The sequence below is a fragment of the Tribolium castaneum genome, chromosome 1 (assembly GCF_031307605.1).
Source record: "Tribolium castaneum strain GA2 chromosome 1, icTriCast1.1, whole genome shotgun sequence".
NCBI classification, from domain to species: domain Eukaryota; kingdom Metazoa; phylum Arthropoda; class Insecta; order Coleoptera; family Tenebrionidae; genus Tribolium; species Tribolium castaneum.
In genome coordinates, this window is record NC_087394.1 from 32,757,222 (window position 1) to 32,770,299 (window position 13,078).

Genomic DNA, 13,078 nt, shown 5'->3' on the forward strand with positions numbered 1-13,078 from the left:
TTTTGAATGCAAACGAAATTTGTTATCGACTGACAAAGTAATAGCCATTGTGTTGAAAAAATTGATTAGATTAAACGCATAAATCACTTTATTCATCTAGTCTATTTCATGATTATCCTAAATCTTATCAAACAGTGGGAACTAATTTAATTTTAAAGTGGTGTTGATCGCTGGAAATTATTCCACTCGTGTGAATTTGGTAAGAATTAATTATTGTTGCCCTAATTAGGTACATTAGAAAAACAAATTCTAACAAGTAGTGCAAACAGTAAATTATGTTACCTTGTCACATCGATATAGAGCAAAATGATCATTTTCGTGGTGTTGTCCTTTCTTACAGGAATTTTCGTATGGTTTGTGGGAAAATTATTTTCGAGTAAATCGCTGTAAGTACTTTGTATATTTATTTAGATAAATTTAAGATGTTAAAGTTTACAACTCACACAAAAAAACATTCTAAAAATGAGCCATTGGTTAATTTTCTATTGTAATGCTATTGACAAATTTCGGGCCCACAAAACCATCACAAAAATAAACAATATTTTTGACTTACGTCATACTTGATACCTCAAAAAGGAGAGTGATCTTAAAAATATCTAATTATTGTCATTCAAAACGTGTTCAGGCATAAAATAATGCAAATGTTGCTCATATTTAATCAAAAACCTAGCAGATTAGTCACAAATGTTTATCACTTATCGCAGTTTTCCAGAACGTAGGTATGATTTATAAGTAATTATTAATTGTTATTAGCGAGTGCGGTGACATTATTTAACGATGCAAAATACAAAAAAAAAAAAACGTAAAGAAAGTATTGACCTTCCAAGCTACTGAAATACAAAGTTGAATGATTAAGTGTACAAAAATCGCCCTCCAATTTTGTAAAAACTGCTGCGTGACGGTAATACTTGGAATAATTTTTAATTTTCACTCTTTTTGTACCGTAAAATGCTGCTATTAAGAGTGAAATTTGTTATTGGAATAATTTAAAAAAATATCATTTTCAAACATTTTGACAATGACAATTCGTCAATGCTACAAATCGAAATGCAGGTAATACAAAACTCCCTACATTTTCAATTTTATCGTTTTTTTATGGACACAATGAAGGCAAAATAAAAAACGCATATTTCAGGTGTTTTATAAGACTTATTATCGCAACCATTGGGGCACTCCTCATCGGCACTAATTTTAAATGTGTTAAACACCGCCAGTAATGAGTACAATGGCACCAACAAAACAAATTTAAAAATTGTCAATCATGGCCTACGACGATACGGCCCCAATTTTCCTCCACAACCTTTCAAAATTAACGTAACTGTCAAAACAGATGTTAAAATGTTAAACAGTGTGCAGTCACTTGGGTCGTTTCGGTGCCCCCATTGCTCTGCTTAACAATCAGTGTGAATCTTTCGCGACAATTTCCAATTTAGCGCGTAAGTTTGCAGAATTGTGGGAGTGCGTGAATCACGCATTCCGGCATGCGCATTCGGCCCGTGGTCTCTTTGTTCGTTCGTTGTGCGCCTTCAGCCAGCGTTGTGTCTAAATCCAAGTGAAAAAACCGGCCAATTGACATTGCTATATGGTTATCAGCGCGCAAATTCCTCGATTGACCCGCAACTAATCAAACTGTGTCCTTTCGTGTCCGATGTCTAGTGCTGAAATCGCCGAAGGCTCCGTCGATCCCCCAACTAAGAAGCGGAAGCTTGACTCGTGCCCGATTTCAACCGACATGGCGAACAACGGCGCTTCCGGATCGTCTCAGCAGGACATCGACGAGGGTCTGTACTCGCGCCAGCTCTACGTCCTGGGGCACGACGCCATGCGGCGCATGGCCTCCAGCGACGTGCTGGTCTCAGGCCTGGGCGGGCTCGGCGTCGAGGTGGCCAAGAACGTCATCCTCGGCGGGGTCAAGTCCGTCACGTTGCATGACGAAGCCGTTTGCAGCGTCGCCGACCTCTCGTCGCAGTTCTACTTCACCGAAGCCGACGTGGGCAAGAACAGGGCCGAGGTCTGCTGCAAGCAGCTGGCGGAGCTCAACACCTACGTCCCCACGAAGGCCTACACGGGCCCCCTGACGCCGGACTTCATCCGCAAGTTCCGAGTCGTTGTCCTGACCAATAGTTGTCTCGCTGAGCAGATGCAAATCAGCGAAATCACACATGCCAGTAACATTGCGCTCATTGTGGCCGATACGAGGGGGCTCTTTGCCCAAGTGTTCTGTGATTTCGGGGATGCTTTCACGGTCGTTGACACCAACGGGGAGTCGCCGGTCTCGGCGATGATCGCTGATATTTCCACCGATAAAGAAGGTGGGTACAAAGAACCTAATGGAAGGCATTGTTACACAATGACTAATCTTGACGTTGTACGTCGGGTTATATTGGCAATTATTGTGCAATCAACCTGATCATGTGGCTAAAATTAATCCGATGTTAGAAGTTTGCCTTTGTTTTCCTTGCGATGTGCGAAGGTATGGAGTGAAAATCCCCAAAGGGCACTATATCAGTACTCAAATACCGTATGGTCAAATAAATCTGTCATCCTAATAAATTAAACATAATTCGAGACTATTCATAAAACCTAAAGCCATTTATTGGCTTACCAAAGTAGCAGTCGAATGGCATTAAACTTTGTGTAAATGTTGAGAAAATGTTGTAAAAAACATGTGATTTTATTAAAAATAGATGCTGTACTATCCCTTTTTTCCTCCTGTAAACTACCACTTGTGTGGAGGGTAGGAGGTTGATATTTTGAAGGTGAGCTGTATATTTATTAAAAAAATCTTTAGGTTTGTTAGTTAAATACCGGGTCAAGAAATAACCCACTATTGACTCACCCTGTACTTCAAACAATATCTTACCTAATAGAACAACTTGGTAAGATCAGCTAAAGAAGCACTGCAATCACAAAACTTCTATAATTTTATCTTGATGCAACTTAAATGATCTCCAAGCATTCAGTATTCAACTATTTTATTAAATAAAATAGCTTAAAATAGAGATTTTTTATTTTATTTTTAAACGAAACTTTTTTAAATTCATATTCGATACAGTTCTGAGTAATAATGACACCATTTCATACTAAGATTTATTTAAATGTAAGTCGTCTGAAAACTAGATCAAATATTTTTGATTGCAACTAAGAAAATTTCAGAAATTGATATTGTTGTTAAAGCATAAATTACATTATTGAAGCCACATTTTTTATGGAAACCAAAAGAAAACTCTGTATTTTTTTATTCGAAAATTGGTTTAAACACTTTTCCTTTTCCCATTCTCAGTACAGTAAAGCTTTGTCAAATTTTAGTATCGTAATCTAAAAAGTCTTATTTTGTCAATTTTTTTATGCTGTTGAAAAATTATTATGTCTGTTTTTAATGACCCAAATGTATCAGGACAAATCCAATTTAAATGTTCAATCTTATTTTTATCGATAAAGTGGGTAACACAATGTTAACATGAAAAAAATTAAAAATCTGGGTCTGGGTTAACTGAATTACACATGACACTCGATTTTTTTTTGTAAAATTTGCCTTTTGAGTCAATTGACAGGCAATTACAGGGTAATTCCATTTTTTACGAGATATAGCTCTCCAAATGTTAGATTTTTCGATTAAGTTTTTGGCAGATCATTTTTTCTTGAATTTAGTTAGCAGGAATGACACTAATTGATGATTTACGTTCAAAACAATTAATCAAAGTAGCAAATTTGACAATAAATTCGCCAATATTGGGAACAGAGGCGCAACATTTAAAAGAGTGTCTCAGGAAAAATATTAAAAATTAAAAGTTAAATTATCAGAAAAAAAATCTAAATTAATTTTTAATGTTAGCGGAACGTCTTTGTGGGCTTTTATCATCAAAAATCAACTATTTGGCTATTATTAATTATTATTATCTATTAGGTATAATTTCTTTTCTCTCGATATGTGATATGTTATTCACATTTGGATTATTAATGATCAAGAAAATTAATAGAGTAGTGAAGCAGCTTACTCGTAATACAGTTTTTATTTGATTATATTGGTTTCTGTTTTATTTCATTGCAAAAGCAGCTATTTAATGATCATTGTTGTAACGTCTATAAACAATGGGTTAATGAATTCGTACTATTTTTAGCTTTTCTACAATTGAAAAAAGATGAAATTTGCTCAAAGACCTCTAAAATTAAATTCTTTCAAATCACTAATTTTCTGTTTTTATTACATGTCATCAAAATACGTATAACAAAAAATGCAAATCAATGTTTTGTATAAAGAGTAGGTATTTGTCTACGCAATTCAAAATAACCATAATTGTGTAAATAAAGTGGTCTGCGTTATAAACATTTATTTTCGTCCTAAGCTAAAAACAAATCGGACATTGAGACAGATACCTTAAAAAAATAAAAGATTAGAAAAATGTTGCATCATTTTTTTAGCGCAATTCTGTCGTGAATCTCACTATCGAGAATTTCAATTGATTTTAGATACGTGTAAGGTAAAGGTCATGCGAAACAACGATGCCGTGTAACAAAACTTCTGTCCTTAATAAACATCGATTTAATGTAATGGATATTGTGGTTATAATTTCAATGCCTAAGTCAATACCACATCACATAAGTTTATTGTCGCCAAGTTGAAGATGTAAAATAAATTTAGTTTCCACTGCCATTAAATGTCATACTTTTATAATTTAATGGTCGAAATATGTTTGAAAATGGTGTTTTTTTCAATGATGTTTTTTTTTCTCAAAGGCATTGTGACCTGCATTGACGACACCCGCCATGGCATGGAAGACGGCGACCACGTCACATTTTCCGAAGTCCAAGGAATGACCGAACTGAACAATTGCAAGCCGATTAAAATCAAAGTGTTAGGCCCTTACACGTTCAGCATCGGCGATACGACCAACTTTTCGAAATACGAGCGTGGCGGTATTGCCACTCAAGTGAAAATGCCCAAAACCTTGTCGTTTAAATCACTCAAAGACTCGCTAAAATCGCCCGAATTTTTGATGACCGATTTCGCGAAATTCGATCATCCACAGCAGCTCCACGTGGCTTTTCAAGCGTTGCACAAATACGTCGAAAAGCACGGCCGTGTACCAAAACCGTGGAACAACGAAGACGCATCCGAATTTCTGTCCATTGCTAAATCTTTGGCCGTGGACGGCGGAAACGATACCGAAGTGAACACTAACTTGTTAGAAACGTTTGCGAAAGTGTGCGCGGGTGATTTGAATCCGATTAATGCGACTATCGGTGGTATCGTGGCGCAGGAAGTTATGAAAGCTTGTTCGGGGAAATTTCACCCGATTTATCAGTGGTTGTATTTCGATGCGATTGAATGTTTGCCCACGGAAGCTGGGGAAATTACCGAAGAGTCGGCGGCACCGAAAGGCACACGCTATGATGGACAAATTGCGGTCTTCGGAAGCGAATTCCAGAAGAAATTAGGTGCGTTTTTGTAATTTCTTGGCGAAAAGTTGCTAATTTATTTTTTGCAGGCGGTTTGAAATATTTCGTAGTAGGTGCTGGAGCGATCGGTTGCGAATTACTTAAAAATTTCGCTATGATGGGAATTGGTGGTGAAGGTGGACAAATCACCGTCACTGATATGGATCTTATTGAAAAATCTAATCTCAATCGACAGTTTTTGTTCAGACCACATGATGTTCAGCGTCCCAAATCTGGAACGGCAGCAAAGGTAAAATCATCTTATTGAAACAATTCCGAATTTAATGGTAAAAAACGATAAAAATGGACCGCACAGATGCGTAAACATTCAATTTCAAAGATTTTAAATAACGCGGTCAATTATCTTCGCTAGAGGTTTGTACTAGGTGAGACCATAACAGGCCAACTAAAATTCTCGGCAGTTTTAAATACTGTGATAAGCTGGTTTAATACGTAAAATTATCCGCAGAATTCACTGGAACAAACTGTTTGTCTCTACCACTTTTAGTTTTTAAGTTATTAAATTTTTAATGAGTAACCCGGCGCATCCACCATTTTTGAAGATGAAATTTAAAAATGTCTTTAAATAAAAAAAATCTTTATTTTTGCTACAGGTGATCAAGAAAATGAACCCGAGCATAAACATAGTCGCCCATGAAAATCGCGTGGGCCCCGAGTCTGAAAACATGTACGATGACACTTTCTTCGAGTCGTTAGACGGCGTAGCTAACGCTTTAGATAACGTTGACGCTCGTATCTACATGGACCGTCGATGTGTCTATTACCGAAAACCTCTACTAGAATCCGGAACCTTGGGTACAAAAGGCAACACCCAGGTCGTAGTGCCTTTCCTCACCGAATCCTACAGTTCGTCACAGGACCCTCCCGAGAAGAGCATCCCGATTTGTACCCTTAAAAATTTCCCCAACGCCATCGAACACACTCTCCAATGGGCTCGTGATAATTTCGAAGGCCTTTTCAGACAGAGTGCTGAAAACGCATCGCAATATCTCACCGATCCTGAATTTTTGGAACGTACTATTAAATTACCAGGAGTTCAACCGATTGAAGTGCTGGAATCGGTCAAGGCAGCTTTAGTTGATGATAGGCCAAAGAGTTTTGAAGACTGTGTAGTGTGGGCCCGCCATCATTGGGAGGAACAATATTCAAATCAGATCAAACAACTGCTTTTTAATTTCCCGCCGGATCAAAAAACCAGCACTGGACAGTTGTTCTGGTCGGGACCGAAGAGGTGTCCCGAACCACTCACATTCGATGTGAACAATACCTTGCATTTGGATTATGTTTTTGCAGCGGCTAATTTGAAAGCCGAGGTTTATGGAATACCGCAGAATAGGGATCGGGCTTACATCGCCGAAGTGGTGCAAAAAATTCACGTAAGCCAGCCACTTTAAGCTTTAAAGAAATAAATATGATTTTTTTTTATTAATATCCAATTAGACAATGTTTTATAATATTCTTATGATAATTAATTGCAGGTACCAGAGTTCGTCCCGAAATCTGGCGTCAAGATCGCCGTCACCGATTCGCAGATGGCAATGACGAACGGTTCAAGCGTCGACTTGGACCGCGTTGGCCAAATCAGAGAGGAATTACCTTCGGTCGCCGAACTGGGCAATCTTTGCCTCACTCCACTTGATTTCGAAAAGGACGACGACACAAACCTCCACATGGATTTCATAGTAGCGGCTTCGAATCTCCGAGCCGCCAACTACAAAATCCCTCCAGCCGATCGTCACAAATCCAAGCTGATCGCCGGCAAAATCATCCCAGCTATAGCGACAACAACCTCAGTCGTCGCCGGCCTCGTCTGTCTCGAGCTTTACAAATTAACGAGAAGTTTGAAATCGTTGACGCCGTTCAAGAACGGTTTCGTCAACTTGGCTCTGCCGTTCTTCGGGTTTTCGGAGCCCATTGCCGCCCCCAAGAACGAGTATTGCGGGAAGGAGTGGACGTTGTGGGACCGGTTTGAGGTGGATGGGGAGATGACTCTGAGCGAGTTTTTGGAGTACTTTAAAGAGAAGCACGGCTTGGAGATCACGATGTTGTCGCAGGGCGTGTGCATGCTGTACTCGTTCTTTATGGCCAAAGCGAAGGCGCAGGAACGCCTGGGGTTGCCCATGTCCGAGATTGTGAAGCGAGTGTCGAAGAAGAAGCTCGAACCGCACGTCAAGGCGCTAGTGTTTGAACTGTGTTGTAACGACGCTGACGGAAACGATGTCGAAGTTCCGTATGTTAAGTATAATCTACCTTGAATGGTTGCGTGTTGGCTGCATTCGTATTAGGGCATTTAATGACAGTTATTAGGTGTGCACTAAATTGAACTATTCTGGGTATTTGTCAAATTGTGATCTTGTAAATTATTTATATTTTTTGCAAGCATAACTAGAACACGTGTTCGGTAGGAATTTGTTATTACTTGCCCAGTGATTCTCACTTGATTTTCTATTATTTGTGTTATGGCGAGTGAATTCAATGAGCTAATGCAATATAATCGTACGTATGCTGATACTGGATACATTGTAGGTTCAGGATAGTGTTTATTTTCTTAAATATTTTGATGTGTGAAATTTAATAAATATGTTTTGAACATTACGAGCTCTCCTTATTTCTCCTTTTTTGTACAAAATTATAAATTAAAACTTACTGCAACTGCGTTGGAGTTGGTCATCCTGTATTTTAATTAAATTTCCTGCCATATGGCAGAAGGACGCTGCAAAATTGACCACCAGAAAGCGCAAAAGCCTCAACCTTAATCGTATGTGCAAATTATGCCAGGAAATACGAAATAAATCTTAAAAATCAGGATTTTTTAAACGCTCAAGGTCATTAAAGAGGCAGTGCACTCCGCACAGTTGGTATCCCTACACGCACTTGACGAAATGGTGGTGTATTTATTTTTGTTTTGTGAAATTAAACAATATAATATTTCGTGAAATTGAACTCATTCAAGTGATTTGCAAGAACCCCAGCCTTCACTACCCGAGTAATTCAGCTCATTGCTTGAGACAATGAGCAATACGTCGTTCATTTTGTACATACCTGAAGTTGCCCTAGAAAAGATCTTCTCATTCTTGACCTACGATGAAATTGCCAAAAACCGACTGGTAAGTTATTTAACTTATCCACCTGCTGGTTTTACCAAACATTGGGGAAGTTTAATTAAAATTCTTTGTTTTTTTGTGGCCTTTAATCGATGTTAGGGTTTTTCACGTCGTTGCGTTATACACCCGTCAATTGACGTTTAACAAAAACGCGCCATTTCATGTGAAACCTTTTATTAAGTTTTTTCAAATGAATTGTGTGAAAAATGTCCGAGGACTTGTTAGACAGTCTCCTCTCAGTGGCCACCGAAGAACTGAAAAGGGATAACGCACCGGTAAGGACCCTAACCGAAGCAGACCTCTTCGGCAAAGACGAGGACGAAAAACCAAAAAACCCGTCCAAAAGCTCCATTCATACTGGAGACACCGACTCATCAGACGACGAAGACAATAAGTACCACGAAGAGCGCAAATACAATGATTACGGGCGTGAAATTAAGCACTTATTGGAGTCGAATCACTCGGCCCCAAATAGCCCCATTTCTCAGCCGGAAGTCTCGTGGAAAAATCAGACTGTTAAACCGAAGATATTGCCCAAAATACAAGACGCTCAAAGTGACCCTGTTTTCGGATTAAGAATCGTTAATCCTACCATATCTTTCAATACGTTACAAGACAGAATGGTTGGACGTGAAGCTGTTGCCTTTTCAAGAGTTAAAAAGTTTGTTTCGGGGAACATTTCGGACAAAAATTGGGTAATAGCGGGGGTTATTGCCGGGAAAAGCTCAGTTAAAACGTCCCAGAAAGGCAACCAGTTCATAATCTGGTGTCTCAGTGACTTGAAAAATGATATTAAAACCGTATCAGTTCTCTTGTTCGGGAGTGCATATAAACAACTGTGGAAAACAGCAACAGGGACTGTGGTCGGAATCCTGAACCCAACAGTTTTAGAGACGAGGGATAATTCCAGAGATGAAGTAAGTTTTCGTTATTTTGCGTCCTGTTTTTAAATAAAAATTTTAGGCTACTTTAAGTGTTGACAATAGTCAAAAAGTAATGATTATGGGACAGTCTAAAGACTTGGGTACTTGCAAAAGTACGAAAAAAAGCGGGGCCCAATGCACTAATATTGTCAATACAAGTCATTGCGAATATTGCATTTATCACATCAAACAAGAGTACCAAAAATGCAGCAAACGCGCAGAATTACAGTCGAGTTTCGTTGGAAAAGGCTTGACAGCCCTTAGGAACAAGGTTTTAGGCAAAAATGAAGTTTTTTATGCTGGAAAATCGTACACGGCAATTCCAGCCAAACGAAGCAAGAAGTTAGAACAAAAAGAGAAGAATCTTCTTCAAGCTCTTAGTGGTAATGCACCACTGACCAGAAAACCCACCTCTACAAAAAAAACTTCAAAAGTTGCTGCAAATATTGAAGTTACACAACGTCAGAGGCTACGAGATTTGAGTTTATTGGATAGGTTGGGCGGATATGGTGTTAAAACTGATTTCAAAGGCACACATTCGGCAGAAGTCACCCTAGAAAGTTCGAAGAAAACTGCAATTGAAGTTATTTCGAAACTGAAAGCCGTTGCAAAAACTACAGACAAGGTGGAACCTGTGGCAAAGCTTCAAGAAGTCACAGCAACACATTCGGCAGAAGTTACTTTAGAAAGTTCGAAAAAAACTGCACTTGAAGCTATCTCAAAACTGAAATCTGCAACAAATTCGAAGAAGATGGAACCTGTCTTGAGGCCTCAAGAAGTCATTTCGGAAAATACAAAGAAAACTTCAATTGAAATTATTTCGAAAGTGGATGTTCCAGTGCTGTTAGGTAGTGACAAGGGAACAATTGATTTGGGGGCGTCAGTTACCCCCCAACAAATCAATCGAGCAAAGTTAAATGCTCTGAAATATGTGCAAAAAAACGGCCCTTTGAAAAAATCGGACCCCAACAGCGTAAAGTCGCCAGGAAACAGAAAACGGGTTTTGGAAAACTCCGATAACGTAGAGAACGTTTCAAAGAGACCAAAAAGCGAGTTACTTTCAGACCGGTTTAGAAAAATGATGGAGACAACTTCGAGACACATGGACGCGCTCGACAACCGTGATAATGAAGAGCAAGAAAAATATTTTGAAAAGTTGGAAAAGAAGGAACAAATGGAGAACAAAATGATCAATACGTTTAAAGTGGCGTGTAAAGCTGTTAGGTGTTTGCAGTGTAAATACACAAATTTTTCGGCATCGCAGTTTTGTAAAGAGAACAAACACCCGTTGAAAGTTTTTGATGCCATGAAGAGGTTTTTCAAATGTGGGGATTGTGGGAATAGGATTACGTCGCTGGAGGTTGTTCCGACAGTTGTTTGTAAGAATTGTGGTTCAGGGAAGTGGGAAAGGACTGGGATGATGAGGGAGAAGACAGTGGATGTGGGGCCGACGTTGTCAATCAGGGGCGGAGAACAAACGTTCGTTAATTCGGTTATTACAGACTCCAACTTGAATCTGCTGGTTCCTGATGAATAACATGCCTGCTTACTCGGTTGTGGACTAAATTGTTTGATTACTCGTTACCTAAATATAAATATTTTCTTTGTGAATTGGTTCTTACTTAGTCACCCTTATCAAATCTTGCTGTTATGTTGTGACCCATTTTTTTAACTAGAGATCACGTGGAAATTCCGATCGAAGTCAGCAAAATAGCTAAAGATTTAGACATCTAAAGTGCCACATGACAGTTTTTCATCTCCATTAAGATATTTAACATCATTTCATAGAAAGCGAATTAAAAATAATAACAATGTTTTTCTTAAAAAAAAAATACCATCAACCTTATTCTGACTGGAAACCCAAATTTCACGAAAATATTTCAGGTTTGTAGAAAATTCAATGAGGTAGGAAGTCGTATGCTATCAAGAGGATTCATCCAACTGGAAAAGAGACATGCAGCCATTTACAAAAGAGTCAAATCCCTACTGCCACGAAGAGAATCTGAGCGAAGAGTTCACCCATTATCTCGCCACTGTGACATTCTTCAAGCCGTCGAAACTCGAATCAGCATGCTAAACATGACATACATGAAATACATCGAGAATAATTTATTATGTTTTATACCTGGAAAAGTAAGTACTCGTACAGTGACTAAAATTCACACAAAAAGCCGAGCCTTTTTCAAGGTTTTAGACGAAATGATAAACGTCCTAAGCTTCGTCGAAAGCGACTGCACTCCCCCACGTACTCACCAGCTGTTACAAGAACTCCGCGACCTCAGCAGCATGGCAATGGAGCATTTCGACGAACACATCCTGCCCCGTGTCAAAGAACACAAAGAACAAATGGACGAAAAACGTCAAGGTGAATAAAAAATAAATAAAAACCGTCCAAAACAAAACCAAAATTTGCTTCCAGCTTTCATTGCCTCGTTCTCCGGAAGCCCCTCGACCCTGAAACCGGCGCAACCGTTCATCGTCCAACAAGTCAACGACTTGCAAAAAATCAAAAAGCAATACAAAACCTACAAGCACCACATCGCCTATCTCAACCAAAACACGCAGAAGCTGATCCAGAAGATGAAGAAGCAGAACAAGCGCCTCAAAGCCCAGTCGGTGCGCATCCGCGACCAGGAGCGGAAAATCCAAGAACAGTCCGCCAAAATCCAAGAGCAGGAGACCGCTCTCGCCGATATCAAAAAGCACATGGACGAGTGGGACCAGAAGTACAAGGACCTGACCAACGAGCTGGTGCGTGCCAGGGACTACATCCTCCTGAAGGCGTCGTCTCCGAAGGCGAGCTCCTCGTGCACGCCGCCGCCGCCGAAATTGTGCAGACCGAGCATCAGACCGCGAGTTTCACACTTGCTTTTCCGAAATTACGGACAAATTCATCTGGATTTGGAGCGCAAACGCAAGTCCAACTTGTTGCCGGAAATTCCGGTTAAAGTGACGAGGACCCAAGGTGACGAGGACGACAAGAGCATAGAGCAGCTCCTTCCGCTCAAAGAGCCCGACAAAAGCGGCGACAGCGACGGGAAAGGCAACTTCAGTTTTTTGATCGAAAATTTGATCAAAACCCCGCTAACGGCCATCAAGTCGCGGAAGCGGAAAATGGCAGAAGAGATCGACTTGAAATAAATTTTTTATATTAATTAATCTCCAAGTCCCATTGAGTAAGATTTTGTTATGTTTTTAAGGGAGAATTACGTCAAAAAATATTAAAACCTTTATTACAGTAAGAAATAAATACAATTAAAAAAGGTAAGTCGAGTTAGAAAGGAAGTGGTCGTTAAAATGGTGTAATAAAATACATACTGTAAGTTCTCAACACAAGTTTGGTTAATAAACGTAATAAAAGGCTGGTTTTAGTGTTATAATACTCTATCCTCCGCATTGTTAATATAAATAACTCTATTAATAAAATAAATATGTTATCTAGTATGTTACATAATGCCTTTGCTATATTATTATGGAAACAAGTTCTTTCTACCGCGAAACGAAAAGGCAGATTTAGTGCACCAATACAATGTCTCCTAACGTGAACATGAACTAATGAACGCTAATATGCCGATAAATACTTAAACCTGA

General features: G+C 39.2%; 3 protein-coding genes and 1 long non-coding RNA gene across 5 annotated transcripts; all 4 read left to right on the forward strand.

Moving 5' to 3' along the window:
• The first annotated feature begins 41 nt into the window (after window positions 1-41).
• Window positions 42-393, forward strand: LOC135265937 (uncharacterized). Its single transcript, XR_010333817.1, has 2 exons — window positions 42-199; window positions 341-393. It is a non-coding gene; the product is annotated as an uncharacterized LOC135265937 (long non-coding RNA).
• A 903-nt stretch (window positions 394-1,296) lies between these two features.
• On the forward strand, window positions 1,297-8,055 carry Uba1 (Ubiquitin activating enzyme 1). The gene is made up of 5 exons (XM_961259.5): window positions 1,297-2,312; window positions 4,738-5,439; window positions 5,490-5,689; window positions 6,054-6,836; window positions 6,939-8,055. The coding sequence occupies exons 1-5, from the start codon at window positions 1,649-1,651 to the stop codon at window positions 7,713-7,715; spliced, it is 3,126 nt and encodes a 1,041-aa protein (XP_966352.1). The 5' UTR covers window positions 1,297-1,648; the 3' UTR covers window positions 7,716-8,055.
• A 250-nt stretch (window positions 8,056-8,305) lies between these two features.
• Window positions 8,306-12,852, forward strand: pall (pallbearer). 2 transcript variants are annotated; one of them, XM_015977592.2, is made up of 5 exons: window positions 8,306-8,567; window positions 11,372-11,620; window positions 11,675-11,852; window positions 11,907-12,663; window positions 12,727-12,852. In XM_015977592.2, exons 1-4 carry the CDS (start codon window positions 8,472-8,474, stop codon window positions 12,626-12,628), a joined length of 1,245 nt encoding a protein of 414 aa, XP_015833078.1. In that variant the 5' UTR covers window positions 8,306-8,471; the 3' UTR covers window positions 12,629-12,663; window positions 12,727-12,852. The 2 variants fall into 2 exon arrangements, with proteins under 2 accessions (XP_015833078.1, XP_001810921.1); XM_001810869.4 differs by having other exon boundaries at window positions 11,907-12,852.
• Window positions 8,577-11,098, forward strand: Mcm10 (Minichromosome maintenance 10). Its single transcript, XM_008202070.3, has 2 exons — window positions 8,577-9,481; window positions 9,528-11,098. The coding sequence occupies exons 1-2, from the start codon at window positions 8,771-8,773 to the stop codon at window positions 11,022-11,024; spliced, it is 2,208 nt and encodes a 735-aa protein (XP_008200292.1). The 5' UTR covers window positions 8,577-8,770; the 3' UTR covers window positions 11,025-11,098.
• Window positions 12,853-13,078: the final 226 nt, after the last annotated feature.